General features: G+C 40.6%; 2 protein-coding genes and 1 non-coding gene across 5 annotated transcripts; 1 reads left to right on the top strand and 2 right to left on the bottom strand.

The window, feature by feature from the left end:
- Window positions 1–8,429: 8,429 nt before the first annotated feature.
- On the bottom strand, window positions 8,430–9,536 carry LOC149398260 (disease resistance protein RPP13-like). The gene has a single exon (XM_089614533.1). It carries the CDS (start codon window positions 9,534–9,536, stop codon window positions 8,430–8,432), a length of 1,107 nt encoding a protein of 368 aa, XP_089470659.1.
- Window positions 9,537–17,542: 8,006 nt separating this feature from the next.
- On the bottom strand, window positions 17,543–20,280 carry LOC149398259 (putative elongation factor 1-gamma 2). Of its 3 annotated transcripts, none has more exons than XM_089615488.1 (5): window positions 19,824–20,280; window positions 19,071–19,722; window positions 18,941–18,973; window positions 18,048–18,113; window positions 17,543–17,902 (listed from the first exon to the last, which is right to left on the bottom strand). In XM_089615488.1, the coding sequence occupies exons 3-5, from the start codon at window positions 18,947–18,949 to the stop codon at window positions 17,750–17,752; spliced, it is 228 nt and encodes a 75-aa protein (XP_089471614.1). In that variant the 5' UTR covers window positions 18,950–18,973; window positions 19,071–19,722; window positions 19,824–20,280; the 3' UTR covers window positions 17,543–17,749. The 3 variants fall into 3 exon arrangements, with proteins under 3 accessions (XP_089471614.1, XP_089471615.1, XP_089471616.1); XM_089615489.1 differs by having other exon boundaries at window positions 19,071–19,718; XM_089615490.1 differs by having other exon boundaries at window positions 19,071–19,135; window positions 19,989–20,280.
- A 2,433-nt stretch (window positions 20,281–22,713) lies between these two features.
- LOC149398258 (small nucleolar RNA R71) lies at window positions 22,714–22,820 on the top strand. The gene has a single exon (XR_016299307.1). It is a non-coding gene; the product is annotated as a small nucleolar RNA R71 (small nucleolar RNA).
- Window positions 22,821–23,499: the final 679 nt, after the last annotated feature.

Genomic DNA, 23,499 nt, shown 5'->3' with positions numbered 1-23,499 from the left:
ACCAAAATCGGTTCGGATGTCCTACCTTCGCCTCCCCCGGGCAGACCCTCATCCGAACCTGTGATGGGCGACGTAGGTGAAAACACTGTCGCAAACCAGTCAAGCTTCCCAGTTTGTCAACCATTTGGGTCACCCATGATGAACACGGAGCATGCCGAGCAAACCGTGACAACTCAGTACCGTGGTGGGTTTCAGCCTTTTCAGACTGAACCTGAGACGAATGAGTTTGAAAGGTACAAGCAGTCGATTGCCGCATAGTTAGTTTCAAGCAATCCATTCGAAATTCCATAGACCGCCTCGTCGCAGAAATAGGACGAACTCCATTTACAAGAAAAATCACTGAAGTCTTCATTGGAGATGCGGGAAAAGTTCACTTACCTCTCTATCATGGAACTTCGAATCCGAAGGCTTACATAATGTCCTTCAGGATCGCGATAGGGCAAGCTTAGCTGTGGAACTTTGAACGAGAGGCGAGGTATTGCCACACTGAGAGCCACTACGGCTCCGCCCTAGAGTGGTTCTCGAGGCTGGAGGCTGATTCCATTGATAACTTCACACAGCTATCTACAGCTTTCCTTAAACATTACTCAATGTTTGTCGAGGACGAGTCCACTATGGCTGATCTATGTGGAGTCCAACACACGGACTCTGAGTCCTTGAAGGACTTCATGGTCCACTTTAAAGAAGGGCTGGCTAAGATACCAAACATCGATAATAATTCGGCTTTGACCGCGCTGAAAACGGACTTTGGCATGATTCTAAATTTCGTTTAGAAATGACTGTCAACCGTCCCCTGACCATCGAAGACGCGATACACTGAGCTTCTAGCTTCGCCAAGGCGGAGGAGGAAAACAGCTCGCTGGCTAAAAAGCACACCACTACCCAGAGACCTCAAAAAAACCATGCTAAGACCTGGATTCGGCAAGGAAATGGGGGGAATAACCCAAGAAGAGGAAATTCCCAGGATACCACAGGAACCCATGCCAAAAAGCAGAGCGCGACTCCAGGGTTAGCGCGACTCCAGGGTTCTCGCTATCAGTTAGCGATGAATCAATGGAGGCAGGATCTCGAGGAAAGAAATGGACATGAGACCCCGACGCATACTATGACTTTCACAAAGAAAATGGCCACGCAACGATCAATTGCAAGAACATGCGGAAGATTCGGGCAGAAAAACATGCCAGCGCCGAGTTGAAAGACGTCAACTTTTGACCTCTTCCCAAGAAGAAAGACTTTAACTCCTACGGGAGAGGCAACCCTTCCGAAACGGTTTAGGCCGAATGGAGACGGAGAGCCGAGCTCTCCCCCATCCTAAACCAAGCATCGTGTAGACTGCGTCATTGGTGGATCAATTTTCTACAATGACTCAATCAATTCGATCAAAACCTACCAACAAAGCACCGATACTGAGACAAGCGATATCAACCCGAGGAGTAATATTCCAATCATTTTCTCAGATAACAAGATGGTCGGCGACGTAGAACCACACGACGACGCACTCATGGTAACCCTTGACGTATCAAACTGCGGGGTCGCCAGAATCCTTATCAATCCAAGAAGATCGGCCGACCTCATTTTCAGAGATACCCTCAATAGGATGAAAATCGACGAGTCAGCCATCGAGCAAGGCATGATAGAGCTGACTGGATTCAACGCAGTAACCACCCCATCCATGGGAATTATCCCATTGTGGGTGAAAGCTTCGGGCATAAACAGGCTCGTAAAATTTGCAGTCCTGGACTACCTTTCTCCTTACAACATCCTACGTGTCAGACCATGGATACATGCAATAAGGGCCGTGCCTTCGTCCCTTTATCAATGCATCCGCTTCCCTATCCTGGATGGGATTGGACAAGTCAGAGGAAGCCAGAAGGCAGCAAGAAACTGTTCCATAATGAGCCCAAGCTTAGAAAGAAGGAATCCGAAGGTGAACAATAGCAGTTATTGAACATCGAACCGGTAAAAGAATCAGATTCTGCGGAGTCTAACAAAGTCGAAAACCTCGATGAACAAGACTCTCCCGGGATTGAAATGACGGTTCAAATTCAGCTCGACGGGTCTGACCTTGACAGACGTGTCGGGATAGAAGCAGAGCTTAAAGGGAATCTTCGAAGACGGTTAATTTGTTTCCTGAAAAGAAACAAATTGACTTTCGCATAGAGAACCGAAGATATGCCTGAGATTAGTATCGACATCGCGTTCCATCAACTCAATGTCGATCCTAGTTTCAAACCCGTAAAACAAAAAAGACGAAAGCTCGGCCCTGGTCAAGCTAAAACCATAAATGACAAAGTCAAAAAATTGTTAGGCGCATGGTCGATCCGCGAGGTTAAATATCCGGATTAGCTGGCCAACACCGTCGTCACCAAAAAAAAGAATGGAAAGTTAAGAGTTTGGATTGACTTCACCGACTCAACAAGGTCTGTCCGAAGGACAACTTCCCCTTACCTTACATCGATCAGCTCGTCGAGGCAACTGCTGGATATAAAATGCTATCATTCATGGACGCATTTTCATGATATAACCAGATCCTAATGCACCATGACGACCAAGAAAAGACTGCATTCATAACCGACCGTTAGACTTATTGTTACAATGTAATGCCCTTCGGACTAAAAAACGCTGGAGTAACCTATCAATGGCTGGTGAACGAGATGTTTTCGGAAAAGATAGGAAAAACCATGGAGGTTTACATCGACGACATGTTGGTGAAGTCTCTAAGGGAAAATGACCATGTAGGGCACTAGGAGGAATGCTTCAATATACTGAATACATATAAAATGAAACTGAACCCAACGAAATGCTCGTTCGGGGTGTCATCCGGTAAATTCCTTGGTTACATGGTGACAAAAAAAGAAATTGAAGTCAATCTGGACCTACTACACGCCTTGCGAGACATGTCATCCCCTAGAAATAGATGTGAGGTCCAAAGGTTAGCTGGTCGAATAACTGTACTTAATCACTTAATCTAGGTCGACGGATAAATGCCTTTCATTCTACAAACTTCTTAAAGAAAATAAGAAATCTGAATGGAATGAAGAATGCGAACATGTATTCAAAGAACTCAAAAATTACCTGGCCAGTCCGTCTATCCTAACGAAACCCATGGAAGGCGAACCTCTCTACCTCTATGTAGCCATGTCACACACACTAATAAGCGGAGTCTTAGTCAGAGAAGACGGCGAAGAGCAGTGACCTATCTTCTACATGAGTAGATCACTGGTAGATGCCGAAACAAGATACCCCGCCATGGAGAAATTGGCATTGGAAGTAATCTCGGCGGCTCGAAAATTAAGGCCATATTTCCAATCTCATACAGTGGTAGTCATGACGACTTAACCACTCCGAAGTTTTATCCACAGCCCTAACCAATCCATAAGATTAACGAAGTGGGCAGTAGAACTTAGCGAGAACGACATCGAGTATCGGACAAGAACGTGTGTCGAATCACAAGTCTTGGCCGATTTCTTGGTCGAACTCCCTAGGGAAGACCTCGGTGTCACAAAAATCGATGGGACTTGGAACTTAATAGTGGACGGTGCTTCATCTTAACAAGGAGCCGTGCTAGGAATTCATTTAACCTCCCCCCCCCCTTCCGCGGAAATAATCGAACAGTCCTTTAGGCTCGACTTCGCTGCCTCGAACAACAAAGCCGAGTACGAGGCATTGAAATCTAGACTGCAGTTGGTTAAGGCAGTTGGAGCGAAGCGCGTCTATGCATTCTGTGATTCCCAGCTCGTCGCAAACCAATTATCCAGCGAATACGAAGCAAGGGATGACCAAATGGATGCTTATTTGAAGGTTGTTAAGAGCCTAACCACTCAGTTCGACGCCTTCGAACTGACACATATTTCGCGGGGTGAGAACACCTCGGCAGACGCATTAGCAGCCCTAACATCCACTTCAGACCTGAACCTTAAGCGAATAATCCCAGTAGAAACAATAAAACATCCTTCTATAGCAATCACTGTTAACGCAGTAATGATTATAGAAGGGGGGATTGGAGAGATGAGATCTTCAAGTACATCTCTACTGGCGAAGTCCCAAGCGACAAGCAGGCCAGGCGGAAGCTTGTCCTAAGAAGCGTGAAGTTTTGTATAATCGACGAAGTCCTGTTCAAAAGAAGCTTCACGGGCCCTTACCTTCGTTGCATCGGAACAGCGGAGCCTGAAAAGATCTTTACCGATGTACACGAAGGGGAGTACGGAAGCCATGCAAGAAGAAGCTCCATTGCCATCAAAATTAAAGACAATGTTACTTTTAGCTCACCTAGCTCGCCGACTGTGAAGCACATGCGAAGAAATGTGAGCAGTGCCAACGACATGTCCCGAACATCAAGTAGCCCGCGGAAGAACTTTCCTCTGTAGCAGCCACATATACCCGTTTATGAAGTGGTCCATGGACATCTTAGGACCTATGCCCGCCGAACCCGGCGGACTAAGGTTCCTCCTGATCCTGACATATTATTTCTCCAAATTGATTGAGGCATGCGCTTTCGTTCTAATAAAAGATATCGACGTCACAGATTTTGTATGGCAAAATATTATCTGTCGCCACGGCACGCCACGAGAAATCGTAGCGGACAACGGGGCGTAGTTCATCTTAAAAAAATTCACACAATTATGCTTTAACAATAACGTCGAACTAAGAATGTCTATTCCCAGATATCCTCAAGGAAATGGACATGTTGAAACAGGAACCAAAACTATAGTTAATAGTATCAAGAAAAGACTAAATGACAAGAAAGGACGATGGGCCGATGAGATGCCTGGCGTACTCTGGGCATATTGAACAAGCCCGCGATGACCTACTGGAGAAACTCATTTCTCTCTTTTCCACAATGTCGAGTTTGTAATATCGAATCGAGCACGACGTCCAAATGATAAGGACAATGCGAGCTCACCAGAATGAAGACAAGAACGATCAATCACTGTGTGACTCACCAGAATAAAGGCCATCCAGACCTTAATTGTTCAAAAATAATAGTAATAATGCCCAAAACAAACGGGCCATCCAAAAAATAACAATAATAATAAGTCTGATTGTGAAAATATTTCGAACCCCGCCAAAATCTCAACAAATTAAATGTTTTATCCCCGCCTAAAGTATTTTTAATATTTTTACAAATATTGAATATACTTGGGGCTGATTTTGGGGGTTAAAAACTACCCTTTAAATGAATTATTTATTGGGCCTCGCAAAGCCCAATAACTGCGAGAAATCTTTCTCCGCGCACTTCAACCCAACAAGCTATCTGGGCTCGGCCCAGTTAATGTTATCTGATCTCGTCAAACGACGCCAACCATCTCCTGACGAAGTCGTAGTCAACACGCGAGCCTCGCCACAGATACCATATAGAAGACAACTTGAACCAGCGCTCGTTCAAACAATTAGGCGACGCGTCACGAGGCAGACAAAGTCTTCACCACGCGTCTTCGAGAATTCCGCATCTCGCCTAATCTATAAATTCTCTCATTTAGAAGAGAATAAGGACAGTTTTTCCTTACGCTTATATCTTTGTATTTCTCATTCCGCAAATTACGTTCAAGTTGTAATCCTGAGTTCACTGAGTACCTTCTCACTTAGCGACCTCGCTCAAAATAAAAGTTCATTCGATACAGTATTTCTCTTCTTTTCTTTTCATTATTTTTATGTGTAATTCTGTTTCATTTACGACATCTTTTGAAATCCCATTAAATATAAATCGAATAAATACTTTAATATATATATATATATATATATATATATATATATATATATATATATATATAGTTTTCTTCGCGATTGTTGAGAGTTCGATTTCTGACATCAACAATAGCTATATCATGTTTTTTACTCAATGAATCTAGACACATAAAACTTGTATGTGGGCTAAAGTTCTAATTCAATTAGATTCACACGATCATGATAAAACTATCAAACTATGTTCCTTTTCCTAATACGTATGGTTTAATTAGGAAATATAATTTGTTATGTTACCCTAATTAATCATACAAATATTACAAAATTCTTGTGGTTAGATTCCATAATATATCATATGATTAATTAAAGATGCTATTGCTACTCTCTAATTAAATATGATCATATAAATCACTAAACAATATAACAAAAATATAAATAACATTATGCTAGTCATTAATTTTCTAAATGTTACATGCAGACTACAAACAGTAATAATCAAAGCATATAACTTTTAAATAAATGACATATTAACACAATATAATTTTACACTAAACATTTGCGCAAAATACTTAATCAATAATGCAAATAAGTTGAATCACAAGCATTAACATTATTTATTCTTATTCACTACAAGAAAACAGGGTATCAGAGACTAGAGTATCCGAGACTGATTTATTAGTCTTTGATAGTGGGCATCAAAGACTGATCATGTTATCTTTGATACTATTAGAGACTGACTTTAATGCGTATACTATTCGAGACTAATATTTAGTCACAAATATATATTTCTCCGGTCATAATTTTAGGAGAGACTAATTTTCGGTCACAGATGTATTCCCTCCAAAATGAAAAATGGTGCAAATCGTAGGAGACCAATTTTTAGTCTCTGATAGATGGCATCCGGGACTCATTTGGTTGTATCCGGTAGTATTCGGGACTCATTTGGTTGCGTATACTATTCGAGACTAATAATTAGTCACAGATATATTTCCTCCAAAAATGTAAAAATGATGCAAATTTGTAGAGACTAATTTTTGATCTTTGATTGCGGGCATTCGAGACAGATTTGGTTGTCTCAAATAGTATTTGGGACTGATAGTATTCGAGACTAATAATTTTTCGGTCATAGATGTATTCTCTCCAAAATGAAAAATGGTGCAAAATCGTAGGAGATCAATTTTTAGTCTCTGATTTGATTTATGTATTCTAGTATGATCATAAATCATATACTTTATAAATAACATAATACATATATGCATTATAATTCAATCAGTACATATAGTAAAGGAAATATTAATTCCAGAATATAAATTAATATTTAAAAACATTGACAAACTAATTTGATTTTTAAATCAGACTTTAACAAGGCTTAATGTGCCTTATATTCAAGGTTAAACCATTTAGTAAAGTGGTTTTAAGTTTTTGGGCCAAATTGAATAGAAGCAGGCCCATAAAAAAAACAACCCAAAAACATGCTGTAGAAAAAGAAAAAAAAAAGAAAAAAGAAAAAGAAAAAAAGACAAGGAAAATAAGGAAACGACAAAAAGTTGAAAAAATGACAACATTCTTGAAACGACGCAAATAACATCAAGGGCCAAACGGCATGTCGTTTTGTATCGTCTTCAACCTCTAGATGGGTCAATACGACCCGGTTGAGACCCATTTTAAGATCCGACTCGTTCTCCCTCATTTCAACACTGAATTAAGCGTTTCAAAATCCAAAATAATCAGAATTTTTTTTTTCCAAAAGATTCGCGTAATTATTTTCACATTTTAACGTAAAAAACGAGAAACCCATTAAAGCTTTTGTGAAAAATGTTTTTCATAAAATAAGGCAGAGGCTATGGAGACTTTAATACCGAATGTAAGAACTTATTACACACACTTAAGGTGTTCTAAACAATATGAACACATAAAAGCAAAAAACGAAAATGATCGAGTTATCTCCGGTCATTATTGTGTTTTTCGTCGAGTTTCGGACTCCGACTTCGGTGATTATTTCAAGCATCTTCTAAGTTATTGCTTTCACCGTAAGATGGTGTTGGTTTTTTTTAATGTGTGAGTGAGTTTAGGAACCCCAAAACGTATGTATTTATAGCCTCATAACCATCAATGACTAGTATCACAATCTCACTATTATAGGTAATTGATTGATTTGGCCATTAATATGATGGATTTTCAGTTTGTTATTTGCATATATATGAACCATAAAGGAAGAGTATTTCCATATCAGTTCTATTAATCGTAAAGAATCAAGAAAATATTCTTACAGTTTACTATTATTTTAGCTCATCGCGTGATAGACACGTGGTGAATTTCCAGCTCTTTTGACGCCAAAAGTAACGCAACAACTGCAAGTAAAAAATTAACTATAAAAAACAGATTGAGACTGCAGTTTTTTTTCGCTCAACGTGCAACTTAAAAAAAAAAGTATAAATAAATTTTGAAAGTATCAATTAAAAAGTTAGCATATAGAAAATAAATAAATAAATTTTGAAAGCATCAATTAAAAAGTTACCATATAGATAAAAAAAAAAATAGAGACTAAAAACAAAAAAACAAAAAAAAAGTTCAGTTGGTCTGAGACTAATAATGAATAGAGAGAGATCAAAGGCAAAGCAAAAAGTCTTTGTATTTTCGATATGAGGAAAAAAATGGCAGACCCATTGTATCATCCGTTTATTTAGAATATCAGTTAAGTAAATAAAACAGAGAAATGACGCCACGTAGACCACACTCTAATCTGGTCAGTCCTCAAGGTCATCGCTGAAGCAGCTGAGCCGGTCAGTTGCAGAACTCGACTGGTGGATGATATCCCACCGCAAACCCGAGGACATAGATGCTCCACTTATGACCGTCGGCAGAAGTTTCAGCTCTATCATTTTCCTGGAAAAGGTCCTGCGGATGAGGTTCTCTGAGAGAGGCAGAGGCGTCATCTGGTAGACGCGATCGGATGTGGTCTCAATGAAAGAATTTGCGACAGCTTCGTGGCGAGTGGTGATCAAAACCTTGCTTCCAACGTTGTCATCAGGCAAGACGTTCCTCATGATGTGCCAGAGCTCGTCGCTGCACACGTCGTCCAACACAATCAAGTACCGTTTCCTCCTGAACAACTCCCTAACCGCGTCCACCCTGATCGTCGTATCCACCCTCCCCTGATCCTTCGGCCTATGCTGCCGGAGAATCTGCCTCAGGATCTCTACCACCGCATCACCACTTTGCGGGACCGCAATCCAGGCACGGAACTCGAAGTGCTCAACCGAAACGTTGCTCGTGTATGTCCTCGCGACCAGAGCGGTTTTTCCTATCCCATCACCGCCCAAGAACGCGACGGTCGACCGCCTCCACATTCCTCGCACCAACGCAGTATTCATCAGATCTTCACCCACAATGACCGGATCACTGCTAAAGTGGTATATTCTGCCGTACAGGTCGTCGTCCGTGTCAGTGGCAAGCAATTGGTCACTCATGCCGTACCGCTCGCCTTTATCCCGGGTCTTGACCAGCAACGCGTTGATATTCGTAATTTTGCCGCCAAAATTTTCGTGGGTTATCAGCTTTGCTATTAGAATGCCCGTTCGTTGTAGGTAACTGCTGCGATTGGCCGCCAGCAGATCATAGAGGTCAAGAACGTCTTCGATGAGCATGGCAGCCTCCCTCATCTCCCCTAAGTACACATTCACGTTCACGCTAAATATGTAATATTCCTCCTTGGCTATCGACCGGTTCAGTAGATCCAGCTCGTTCCTCAGGCTTTCGATTTCCGACTTCCTGACCGCTCGATCCGCTATGTACAGCGTGGCGAGAAGATTACCCAGCTTCTCCAAAAGACAGGATAAAATCAGCTCGGTCATGTTTCTCCTTTCTTTTTAGATATATTTCTCTTTTTTTTTTTTTTTTTTTTTTTTTTGGGCTTTGATAGTGGAGAAATAAATTACTTCTTGAATAAGCGGTTTGTTTAAATCTTACATAGATTGCTTTCTTTGCATTGCCCTGGAGTAGCGCAGAAATTTCCTGGATAGTTCTTGAATTTAACTTGACCTTTTCTCTGCCGAGGTTACGCATCTTGGCATATTTTTATGTATAACTAAATAAAATATGGTTTGAAATGGCTAGCAAAGTAATACCGTGTATGAAATGTTTTTTTTTATATGACGAAATTATACTTTAAAGTTTAATAATAATATAATAGAAAAAAGGGTGTTAACCTCCAGTGCCAAAAATAAGACAGAGTCTATGGACGATATATAATTCAAGAATTGAGAAAGATAATTGTGGCAATGAGACAGTGGACTCCTTCAAACAAAGTGTGCATGATGTAAACATAACTACTACCTACCCTAAAAAAATGAAAAAGATGAGCATAAACGTTTCGTCTTCTTTCGCATCTGACAAGTGGTGTTTTTATATTTATATTAATAATTTTTATTTAATTATCTCACTACAGGACAAAAATAATCAACAGTTTATTATTATTATTTGAGAGACTCTCTCCCTGCCAATTGATGATGTAATCATCCAACTACTTTGAAAATATGGCCCACGCCAATTGCTATGGTTGTGTTTGGTAGTTAACTAAAAAAAAATTTGTTTTCTGTTTTCTAATTTTTGTAGTTGTACTGAAAAACTGTTTTGTAGTTGTTTTCAAAAAGCTGTTTGGTACAGTTTTCATTTTTGTTTTTGAGAAAGTGAAAAAACTGAAAAAAAGTGTTTGGTATAGTTTTCATTTTTGTTTTTGAAAGAATGAAAAGAGAAGATGAGGAGAAAGAGGAGAGAAGAGAAGAATTTTTTTTTTCAAAAACACCTTTTATTTGTTTTCAGTTTTCTTTACTTTTTTCCAAAACAACTTCAAAAATTTTTGAAATTTTTTTCCAAAAACTTAAACCAAACATGTTTTCAATTTTTGTTTTCAATTTTTTCAACTCAAAAACTAAAAAATTGTTTTTGAGAGAAATACCAAACATGGCCATATATCTCTCATACATTTATATTTCATCATATATATTAATTCTTGATGGAGGTACACGGGGATGGAGCAGAGGTGGCAATTTCGTGTTTGTGTCGTAATCATGTCTTGTTAATCGTGTTTGCATAAATAATTGTTAGAATCAAATCCGATTATTTATTAATCGTGCTTGAAGTCTAGATCCAAATCCGACCGTTTATTTTTTTTTTTACAAATCCGATTATTTACAAGTCGTGTTAAATGAATTATTTAATTGTGTTTTGACATTCAGACTCAACTAATTGTGAAAAAGAAATACTCTTAACAAAATAAAATTATCACAAACATAAAAGTCATCAGAAAATAAAACTCCAAAATACAATCATCTTTCACAAAAACAAATAAAAAGACATACGATTAGTTTTAGTTAATACGAATACTTGAACCTTTGGATTCTACATCCTCGTCATGTAACTTAAATTTCAAAACTTCTTTTATGAAACCATCGGTTTCTCCATTTGATCATACATAAATTTTATAATTAGTTAAATATATCAACACAAAAATAAATTCAAGACTAATAAAACTAAAATGATAAAATAAAAAAGATAAAAAATACAATTACCATAAAGCCAATCACGAGTGCAAACTAATGCCTCGACTATGCTGGGAACAAGTCGGCTACGATATGCATCCAAAACTCTACCGCCGTTACTAAACGAAGATTTCGAAGCAACAATTGAAACGAGAACGGCTAAAATATCATGAATTATTGCCGCAACGATAGGATATCGACATTCATTTAACTTCCAATAAGCCAGGATGTCTAACTCGATGTTCATATCCATTTTTGGCTCTTCTAAATAAAGTTCAAATTGGGTTTTTAGTTGAGAACATATAAATTTCGAGGGGAGAATGAGCATACTAGCTCAATCAGTCCACCAATATTAGTAGAATAGCCCAAGTTCGAATAAATTAAGGGAATAGCCCAATTAATAATTGACTACCCAAATTACCCTCGCACTAAATTTACCCAACCCTAAACCTAAACTCGTCCGGTCCTTGTCCTCATCCATTTCACGCCACCACGAGACCAATCTCGCCGATCCATTCCAATTTGTGAACTTAGGCTCCCTCGGTGAAATCTCACGCCTTCCGCGGAATTCTTTCCCGGTCCGGCGTCACCGTGGCTCGCGGCGGCGTCTCGTTCTCGGTCGGAGTGTGCGCACAGGTGGGTTCGGCGTCTGAAGTCGCGCGATGACTCGAAGCTCGCCCGGACTCACGTCAGAGGCGAGCGCACAGTCCGGCAAAGCCCGGGAAGGGAGAGAGCAGACGAGAGAAAGGGAAACGGCGACGACGGCTGGTCGCGCGATCGGCGGAGGCGCACGCGCAGTCGGCTCGGCGCTCGCGCAGAAGAAAGAAGGAGAAGGTGAGAAAGAGAAAGAGATGGCGTGGGTGATGGTGATTTGTTGAAGCTTTTTTCGTTGGTTGTTGTTGTTTTTTTTTCCTTGTTTGCAGGTGTTGCTTGCGCGAGTCAGGAGAAGAAGAAGAAAAGATAGAAAGAAGAAGAAGAAAGAAAAAGAGAAGAAGTGTGGCCGGATCTCGACGGCGACGACGGCTCAGATTGACTCGAAAATCGGCGGGGGGAGAGGAATCGGCGGCGGAGAGGAAATCGACGGCGATGGAAGGGATTGAGGAAAGGCACTTTGTAAATTTACGAATCGGTTAATTTAATTAACCTACTGGAGTGAGTTAGGTTAATTAATTAACTGATTCGTGAAATGATTTGAAATTCACAAAAAATTTACAAAAATCATAACTTAAGTCAATTGATATTCAAAGAATTCGATTAATTAACCTAATTCCGAATTCAGAGGAATAGGCGGCGGAGAGGAAATCGGCGGCGATGGAGGGGATTGAGGAGAGACACTTTGTAAATTCGCGAATCGGTTAATTTAATTAACCTGCTGGAGTGAGTTAGGTTAATTAATTAACTGCTTCGTGAAGGATTTGAAATTCACAAAAAAATTACAAAAATCATAACTTAAGTCAATTGATATTCAAAGCATTCAATTAATTAACCTAATTTCGAATTCAATCATTTAGTAAATTCATTTTACTCACAAAAAAATCAGAACCTAAACTAATATTAAACCAATAAGTTAATTAATTAACCTAACTCACTCCAGTAGGTTAATTTAAATTAACCAATTCGCGAATTTGCCAAGGGCATTATGGTCTGAGTCGAAAATATGGGCTATTTGTTTAATAAAATAAAACTTGGACTATTCTCCCAATAAGAATGACAAACTTGGCTAGTTACAACAAATTTCACAATTTCGAGGGAGACATATCATCAAATTCCGGCGAACCTCCACTCGCGTGCAGCTCCGGCGAACGTCCAATCTCAACATTCTCTCTCTCGATTTCTCTCTGTTACAACCTATCTCTATTTTTTTTAAAGTCTCTCTGTATCTTTCTCTCCTAAATCGATCGGTGATATTGATATCCTAATTTCTTTTTCTTTTCCTTTCAAACTCTGTTGCAAGTTGCAAATATAATGACAATGACTTTTAATGACAATGAATTGACGTGTTGTACTTTTTTAAATGCTCAGACTTATTTGTTAATTTTTTTTCAAACAAAAAATTAGCCAAATATCAATTGAAAAAAAAGGGAAAGTAAGACCATCTTTAATGGTAAGCTACTACCATATTGGCTTCAATTCACACATAAGCAATTTAAACTACAACAATATTCTTCTCCATTGCTAAGCCACTTACTCTCCTAGTTTTAGGCATCCGGATGGGTAGTTTTTTTTTTTTTTTTTTTTTTTTTTTTTTTTTTTTTTAAACAAATAAAATAAATGCTAAAAATATCACATCATGGTTGTTGCTCAAACTCACTTCCAAAGCTAGAAAGTGGCATACTGTTGCGATTTTACGCGCACAAGTGCACGTGTCGCTCAAGTAATATAGTGAATTAAGTACGAGTGTCGATCCCACGAGGAACCAGCTTAATTAACAAACAACTCAACTAGCACGAATTGAACTTAAAGGAAAGATGTCACGAATTATTGACAAGTTCTAAAGCAATTAAATAGCAAAACACCCAAATACACTAGTATAAAAAATAGCAACAGGTGCGATTTTTTTCGCACCTGAAAGTCAATTTTCGCACCCAATGATACCTTAGGGTGCGACTTTTCCGCACCCGAAAGTCCGCACCTAAAAGTTGTGGGTGCGAAAATTCGCACCCAAAAGTCTAGACTTTCGGGTGCGACATTTAGGTGCGAATTTCCGCACCTAAAGTCGCACCTAAAAAAGTCACCAAAAAAAAAAAAAAATGGCGCCTCGTACCGGGATGGTTCCGGCCTCCGTCGCTGCTCCTCGTCGCTCCAGACAATGAACCACACGGCCAATGAACCACACGGCAATGAAAAAGAGAAGTCCCAGAGGATAATAGACCTCCGTCGCTGCCGCTTCGGGGTCGGGGTCGCCATCCCGGCCAGCTTCGGGGTCGCGTCCCACGTCATCCCCGCCGGGGTCGCCGCCCCTCCGCCGGGGTCTCGTCCCACCGGTTCCGCCGCGAGAGCGAGGGCGTCGCGTCGCCGGAGTCCCACTCGGAGGAGGACGCGGGTTTCGCCTTCTTCGCCGGAGCACCGCCCTCGTCCTGGGACAGATCCCACCGGTTGCGCCTCTTCTGCTCCGGGGCGCCGCCGGTCTTGGCGGCCTCGGCTTGCTCCTCCTTCTTCTTGGCGATGAGCCTCCGGGTCTCCTCCTCCCCTCGCTTCAGCGCCTGCTCTCTCATCACATCGGCGTAGGTCCGGGGTCAGCTCGTCGGAGGCGAAGGCGTCGTTGCGGTCCGGCGAGATCACGCGGTTCAGCCTCCTCAGCCTGTACGAATCCTCTGGGAATTCTTGAACCCTAGTTCCCCTTTGTTCATTTGTAAAAAAAGAGTAATGATTTTTTTCCTCTTTATTTTTGCAGGTGAGGCGCTCAAAAGAAAAAATGAAAAAATTGAAAAAAGACCGCTCAAAAATGAAAAAATTGAAAAAAGACCGCTCAAAAGAAGTTGGACTTTTGGGTGCGACTTTGTCGCACCCAAAGGTATGTCTAGACTTTTGGGTGCGATTTTTCGCACCCAAATTTAAAAAATCAGCGAAATTTTTTTGCGCGACTTCAGTGACTTTTGGGTGCGAAAAATCGCACCCAAAAGTAGTTTTGGGTGCGACTTTTAGGTGCGAAAAGTCGCACCCAAATTCATCCGCACCGAAAGACAGTATTTGTTATAGTGATAACAGTTGTAAACAGAAAGAGAGGCTAAGGACCAAGGCTTCACGAGTTTATTCAACGGTTTGGATACACGAATTTCACACACAATCAATAATCAACCAACTACTCTTTGCTAATCATACTCACAAAATAATATTTCTAAATCTCTCTCGAGCATCTAACAACCTATGTCAAAATTAGGAAAATATTCTCTCGATCTCAATTCCTAACAATGGCATGCATTAATATTAAGAGCATTCACACGATTCTATGACAACCTAGGTATCTCTAGCCTAGGAATGCATCATAGTAATTCAAACTAAAACACTAACAACCTAATCTTTTTCAAGCATCAAGTTGAAGCATAAAATCATGAACAAGGTAACTAATCTCGATCAAGCATTAAAACGGATTTGAATTAAGCAAAGCAGTAGAGAATGAAAATTGAACTTCAATATATTAAATCATATCCATCACCGAATCCTAAACCCGCTACACCATAGTCCTTAATGGAATTAGTTCATGGCGTAACGAGAAAACAAAAAGAGAATAAAAGAATAGGAAGAAGAAGAAACCATAATTAAAAACTCAATTGTAAATTAAAATACGGGAGTTCAAGAGTAAATGAGAAGAAGAAAACTGTAATTGGCGCGAATTGATGAAGAACGGCTCTCCTCTTTTTCTCTATCTCTCTCAAGCACTAAACAAACATAATAAAAAAAAGACTTAGATCCCTAAACAAGAGATTGAGAGGTGTATTTATAGGCCTAGGTCGAAATCCTCGGGTTTCTCTTAATTTTCGGAGCAGACTGGGCAATTAAAATTGATCCAACAGCTCAGATCGACTCAAAATCCGTGTTTCCTCTTTTTGTCTCAGCGGACCTCGCGGCGCATGGTACTAGGGTCGGCCGCGAGGTTGACATTTCTAGCACATCGCGTTCCGCGCCTCACGCTCGGGGATTTTTGGCGTTCAAAACTCTTTACCTCGCGGTGCGCGGTATGATGGTCGCGGCGCGAGGTTGATATGTCCATGAAGTCGCGGAACGCGCAAGACGCTCGGGGATCAACGCATGATGAATTTCCGGACCTCGCGGTGCGCCGTGTAGACCTCGCGGCGCGAGGTTGCACGTTTTCTTCAACCTTATTCGTTTTTTATTCATTTTCGAACCAGAATGCCTTGCTTTGCACAGATTTGCCCAGAAGTATCATAAAAATCCCGTCTTGACATGAAAGCCCTCAAAACACACGAAAAACCTCAAAACTACTCAAGAACAAGCTCGGATTTAGTCAGGATGATAGGAGTTTTCTACTATGACACGCACCTATCAAATACCCTCAAACTTAAACTGTTCCTTGTCCTCAAGCGACAAAACAATAAACACAAAATAAAACACACAAAAACAGTTACCTACCCTAACATGGTAAATCTCAATGCTTTAAGTAGAATAACTGACTCATATTTGCCTCAATTTCAAACCTCTAGACTTACATCGACACGGAAATTCATGGTTTTAAACTCTAAGTCAACTACCAAATGTTAAAGAATCCTACAAGTTCGTGTTAGCTCGAGCCGTTTGCAACATTCTCTTGTCTCGATCTAGCTTTCAATTACCAAGTCTCGTAGCTTATCTAATCCTGATACGCAACCACAATAATCGATTTCGTTGAATGATAATTCATTCGATTCGACATACCATAAGCCTTCTCTTCACCTTTGATCTCCACTAATGCGCACACGTAACTCCTAGCTCGTTAATAGGTCTTAAAGGCTTGTAATGTTTTAGGCTCGGGTCAAAGGTATGGAATGGAATTTTTTAGAATGGCTCAAACACTAACCTTAGCGACTCAAATCTCACCAAAAATACAATCCTCACATGAAGTTCACTCACTCACCCATCCTCACGTTCTTGACATCAAATTTCGCCTAACGAGAATGTTTTACTTAGTATTTTATTTCCCGTGTTTCCCCCCAAACTTCGACCCAACAACATCAAGCGACAAGTCTCTAAAACAAAAACATAGAACACCACGCCAAAATAAAAATATATGACATAAATAAACACTTTTTTTTTTCTTTTTCTATTTTTTTTAGATTTTTTTTTCTTTCAGATTTTTTTTTGCATGTTTTTTTTTTTCGGTACATCACTAGTACAAAAAATAGCATTGGGTGCGATTTTTTTCGCACCTAAAAGTCAAAAGTCGCACTCAATGACACCTTTAGGTGCGACTTTGGGTGCGACTTTTCCGCACCCAAAAGTCTGCACCTAAAGGTCTTTGGGTGCGACATTTAGGTGCGACTTTTCGCACCCAAAAGTCACCAAGAAGTGATGCTTTAGACGTCACTCTATTATAAAGTGACTTTAAATCTTTGAAAAACGTAATTATTATCAATGTTTTAGTTGTCACCTGATTTAAAAGTAACTTCGATTCTTAATTTATTTATAAAAATAAAAAGAAATTAAATACATGCACACAAACACCAACCGAGCCACAAAACACTCCAGAATCATCAAACTAATCTAAAAAATTAAAAGCCCCAAATCATAATTCCTCAACCCTAATTTTTTTCCAATTTTCGGCCAAAAATTCAAACACACGCTTAAAATTCCCAGCTTTAAAATTTACAGAGGCTGTTCAAAACTAACAATTCTCAGATTATTGGTTTTATATTCACAGCCAAACAATTCACACGGCCAAGAATTCACACGGACAAGCTCAATATTCAAAACCCAGATTCAATGAAAAGTAAACAACCTCGGCATGCTCGCGGCGGCGCTCACTCAACCTCGGCGTGCTCGAAGTGCAGAGATTGTAGCTTCGTCAGAGGTCGAATAATAAGGCGAAAAGCTCAATCATGAAGAAACCTATTAAATTTTAAAAGTGTAAGGAAAAAAAAAATTCGGAGGAAGGTAAACAGAGAACCCGATTCCAGATAGAACCACCTCGAAAAATTGGCATCAATTTCCAGCGAGGCAAAGTCAATCAACTGCTCCACATGGCCCTACAAAACCACAACGTAGAGCTTAACTTAAATGAGAACCTTAAATAATAAAGAACGAAAGAGTGCTAACTGCATCAAGTAATTACAAGCTTGTAAGGATACACATTTAAAGAGGTAACGAAATTAGTACATTATACAATCTTACCTCATCATAGAGTGCAATGGCGTTACTCTCAAAGATAGGACGGTTAGGTGTTTCCAATACGGGAACCTAGACAATGAACAAAAAGAGATCTCAGACAAGCTTGGAATTTACACACAACAAGGAAATGGATAACAGAAAGAAAGAGAAGATCCCACCTTTCCGATAGGATTCATCTTAAGAAATTCAGGAGTTTTATTTGAAACCCCCATCTCAAAGTCCTGGACCAACTTGACTTCAACACCATTGTATTCCGCAGCGATAAGTGTCTTGAACCCATTTTTGTTCGTACTCCAGGCATGCAAAGTCTCAAAAGAGGCAACGCATATTAAAGTGTTAGAATTTGATTGACATAAAGCAGCTATAAAAGATTGTTGAGCCAATTCTGAAAGCTATTAATGTTGATTCAGGAATAAATATAGGCACATTGGGTTTCCAGCAACAGTAAAAAAACTCAAATCTTTTTATGAGTGGGAAATACTCGAATATAATAAATGGAATACAAAGAAATTTCGGGACTTCTCGAGATGCCCGCTCTCTCCCAAAAAGAGCATTTCTTCCTCTCCCAGATCTCTAATCTTTATATCCTTAAGTCATGAATTCAGGATTCTACACTAGTAACAAACAACACAGCTTGAATCTTTAGCCACACCTATAGCTGGAAATGGAATCAGAGTAAGAGAATACCAATGATAGTTATGTTTAATTTTAGAAAAGCATAATTGACTCTTAACATACACAGCAAAATTAAAAGTATCATACCATTTCTGGAGCATATTCCCAAATCAGATGTACGAAAGGTATACCACTATATTCATATATGTAGCAAAACAAAAAGTGATGAGATTCCTTGAGCATAATCTCATTTGAAACTCCACCGTAATGGTATTACTTACCAAAGCCATGGTTACAGCGCAGCAAAAGCCTATCTGTCAAAGAAACAGAGCGATGGAATCGCAAGTCGATGCAGAACCGAAATTCGCAGAGGAAAAGCAAATAAGCTTGGTTTTGAAGAAGAATGAGTACCTGAATGTAGTTTCTTTGTTCTAGCGTTTCCTGTGGCGGACCGTGATACGTGGTTGGATCTACGACTATGATAACATAAATAAGAAGTCACTAAAACAAGAAAAACAACATCTTTAATTTTACTGAAAGAATGCGAGTTCTTTTCACTTCTTCCAACCAACCCTGAAATTCAAATGATTACTCGGAGAAACAACTTCCTTAAATTGTAGAACAACATAACAAGTTTTTCGTCAATCTGAAGGGCGGAATCTAGGAAGCCAGAACAGTACTCAAGCATGTAACAAGTAAATTAAAGTAAAAATGATATATAGCGAATACAAAATTTAAAACTCATCTTCTTTTACTCGTCATCTTCTTTACACTTCTTCTTTCAATTGGTTTAAAGAAAACACTTTGATAACTATGGATACAAATCCAATTAGTGCTCTCTTTGGAGCAACCATATATCCCTAAGCACAAAAAAAAAAAAAGAAGCAAATATCCATTTTCTCCTTGAAGAAAAAACAAGATCAGATTGGCACAAGCAACACATTCTATAAAACATGAGAGAAAAACAACATAAATAGAGGAATGTTGGTTAAACTCGGAGTTGCAATATCGTGCACAGACGACGACTCCGCTCTTCTTCGGAGAAACACTCTCTCTGATCTGTCTGGAAAAAAAAAACACATAACCTAAATTCCAATACCCTTTTGCATAAAAACTTGAAACTTAAAAATTGGTACATAGAAGATGAGATTATTTTTTCCCCACCTCTGAATACCTTTCCTCTCAAGTGGTGATCAAAATGGATAACCCGAACTGGTCGATCCTGGAGCTGGCATCGGCTTTTGAATGGGGAAGAAGATGGATAACCCCAAATTCCTAAAACGAACCCTAGAATCCGAATTAAGAAGTGGGGAAGAAGATTTTCTTTACCTTGCTTCCCGAAATCCAGTCTCCTCGGCGCCGTCTCCCTCTTTTCCCGGCGTCCTCGGCGTGCTCGCGGCGGCGCTTGCTCCTTCTCGGCCGCACGCGCGAGGTGATGCTCGGTCTCGGTGGCTGCTGTCGGCCGCGCGTCCTCTCCCTCGGTGGCTCTCCTTCTCAGTCTCGCTTTCTCGCTCCCCCTCAATCTCTCTTTCTCTCTCTCGGCCGCTCAGCCTCTTCTTCTTCTTTTCTTTTCTCTTCTTCTTCTAATGAGATAGAATTTGGCAGAGTGAGTAAAAACAGGGAACGAAATTTTAGAAGTAAAATAAGAGGGAACAAAATCCCGCTAAAGTTTCCAAATGTTTTGGACTTTTGGGTGCGACTTTGTCGCACCCAAAGGTATGATAAGCTTTTGGGTGCGACTTTTCGCACCCAAATTTAAAAAAAATCAGCGAAATTTTTTTGTTACTTCAGTGACATTTGGGTGCGAAAAGTCACACCCGAAAGTAATTTTTGGTGCAACTTTTAGGTGCGAAATGTCGCACCCAAAAGTCATCCGCACCGAAAAACTGTATTTGTAGTAGTGCATAACAATATAAATAATCACCAGCGTGGTGTGTCTAGTGGACAATGTAATATGTAGAGACGAGTCGGAGAACATGTCATAAAATAGAGAAAATTTCGCTCAACCATGTCACTCAAGAGTCGCTAATGTTAGTGGGGTTCTTTGTGGGATTTCAGAATTATAGGCTCGACTTTTTCTGAATAAGTATCGAGAAAGGTAAATCGTTCGGCTTTTTTATGAGTGGGTTCTAATTGATACATATTCTCGGGTTGGCTTTTTGGCTCGACGGTTTATTCATAATTGCTATATCATTCTTACTAAATCAGAGTGCGCTCAATTTCGCTTCGACTAGGGATCCGAAGAGGTTTTTAGTGTGTTTGGTGGTCACTTTTCAGAACTTAGTTAAACTACTACTCAAGGTCGTCTAAGCATCGAGACAAACATTATTCGGGCTTTAAGTGATAACACCAGTCTCAACAAGATTCTTTTTCACTCGGTAATTCACAGATTTTTTCACATGTCTATGGTTTAAGACTATCCATATCATCGGCAAACATTTGAGTCAGTTAAAGCACACAAAATACCAATTTTTACCAATTATCCTAAAATAAAACAACAAAAACCTAGAGAATTAGCTACTAATGTACAAAAATCCCCCGCAAGACAAAAAATTATCCCCACCCAAACTCAAAACTTACATTGACCCCAATGTAATTGTGGAAAACATGGATAAAGGGACTTACCTTGCGCGGGTGGTCGAACGCCCCTACTCGTGACCGCCGTGCTCAAGCGGCGGTAGATCTTCATTTTCGTTCTGGTGCTTTGTTTTCTTCCACACCTCTTTAAACGGTGTTGGTCATTGTCCTTGCGTTGGTTTGATTGGTGATTTCGGTGTCGCATCCTTTTTCTTGCCTTTCGTAGTTTTGTACGGAGGATTACATGGTGGTGATGGGAGCGGCAGAGGTTTGACTTCGTCTGTCTTGAGGAAGAAAACCCCTTCTTTCTCACTTTCGCACTTTCGGGCTTTATAGATCCCGGACGTCTCTTCTTCATTCTTCACTCGTGTTTTCAGTTCACCTTTCCTCATGTCGATGAGAGCACCACATGTGGCTAAGAAACCTCTTCCCAAGAGTTTGGGGATGTTGCGGTTCACGTCCATGTGGATGATGTAGAAATCAGCAAGGAAAGTGAATTTTCTGACTTTGACGAAGATGTCTTCCGCGAAGCCACGTGGATACCTTACGGACTGATCCGCCAGTTGGAGAATGGTGCGCGTGGGTTTTAGTTCACCCACTTCCAGCTTGTTGAAGATGGCCCATATGAGGTTGATGCCCGAATCTAGATTGCACAAAGCGTTGTCGATGCAGACGTCTCGAATGGTGCATGGCAACGTGAATTGGCCGGGATTCTCCAATTTTGGTGGGAGTTCTTGTTGTAGAAGCACGCTACATTCCACAGATAGTGCCAGCGTGGTGCTTTGCGGGAACAGATGTGGCGGCTCGTGGATGTGGACCGGCAAAGGTGGCTTTGGAGCTACAGCGATCGGGACAGCATTTCCCTCATCTTTCTTCGAGCTTTCGACAGCTGCAACATGATAATGTGATATGGTGTTGCATTGCTCTCTTTGGTTTACCTTGGAGGTGCTAGGATGTGCGTTTTGGGTTCTCGCATGGAAATCCTCGCTAGTTGCCCCACTTGATTTTTCATTCGCGTTCGAGACTCGGTGATGAAGGAGGTGAGGAGTTCTTCTAGCTTGTCCTTGGGAGCGGGCTGATTTTGTTGTTGACGCGGTTGAAACCCTTGTTGTTGTCCATGTTGTTGATTTTGGATGGCCGGTGGAGGCCGGTTCTGCAGGAATCCCTGATTTAGGAGCGGGCTTTCATCTCCTTAATCTCTCTCAACTCCTTTAGGAGATTTGCCATCTCTGTTGCCATTTGTTGCATTGTCTCCAAATCGATCGTGGCTGTTGTGGCTTGGGCGGTGGCGGGACCGGCCTTCATGATTCTCTTCTCTATCGGGCATTGATCGTTGGAGCGCGCTAATTCTTCAAGGAGAGCTTGGAACTCCGATGGCGTCTTAGTTAGCACTGTACCTCATGCGGCGGTTTTGACTACAGTCTTCGTTGAGTTGAGGAGTCCGTAGTAGAACGTTTGAAGTTGGATCGGTAACGTGACCCCATGGTTATGACATTTTCTGAGCATCTCCTTGAAGCGTGCCCATGCTTCATGGAGGGACTCGCCATCCATTTGCGCGAAGCTGTGAATGGCGTTTCTTAGGTGAGCCGTCTTCTCGAATGGGAAGAACTTGGCGAGGAAGGTATTGCACAGCCCTTCCCATGTGGTGATGGAATGGGGGGAGCGAATTGAGCCATGCTTTCGCCCGGTCACGGAGGGAAAATGGGAACAGTCGGAGTCGGATGGCTCCGCATTGATGTTGTGGATATGGAATGTCCCGCACAACTCGTTGAAGTTGGAGATATGCTCGTTCGGATCTTCATTCGGGGCTCCGGAGAATTGATTTTGCTGGATCATTTTGATTGTCCCCGTCTTGATCTCGAAGCTTTGGTTTCCTCCGATGGCCGGATTGACAATGGTCGGGCTATACTCTTGAGTGGTGGGTAACACATAGTCAAGGAGTGGTCTTTCTTCGTTGGTCATGATCACTTCTTCAATGACTTCCTCGTCTATGTTTTGCTTCTTCTCCTTTCGATTTTTCTTGCACGTTTTCTCGATTTCGGAATCTATCGGAAGGAGACTCGAATCACCGTCTTTTCGCATTAACCTTCAAAAGAGAAAGAAAACGCAAAAATAGGTGAGACACAGAAAATAAAAGAATGTTCAAATAGAAGTCTAGTTAATTGAATTGCAATTAAAAGCTTAGTACTCGTCAACGGCGCCAAAAACTTGTTGCGATTTTACGCGCGCAAGTGCTCGTGTCGCTCAAGTAATATAGTGAATT

This window comes from Urtica dioica, chromosome 5 (assembly GCF_054948205.1).
Source record: "Urtica dioica subsp. dioica isolate 48M chromosome 5, U.dioica_male_clone48M_v1_H2, whole genome shotgun sequence".
Taxonomy (NCBI): Eukaryota; Viridiplantae; Streptophyta; class Magnoliopsida; order Rosales; family Urticaceae; genus Urtica; species Urtica dioica.
Note: the sequence above shows the minus strand (reverse complement) of the source record. Positions and strands in the feature narration are given on the sequence as shown.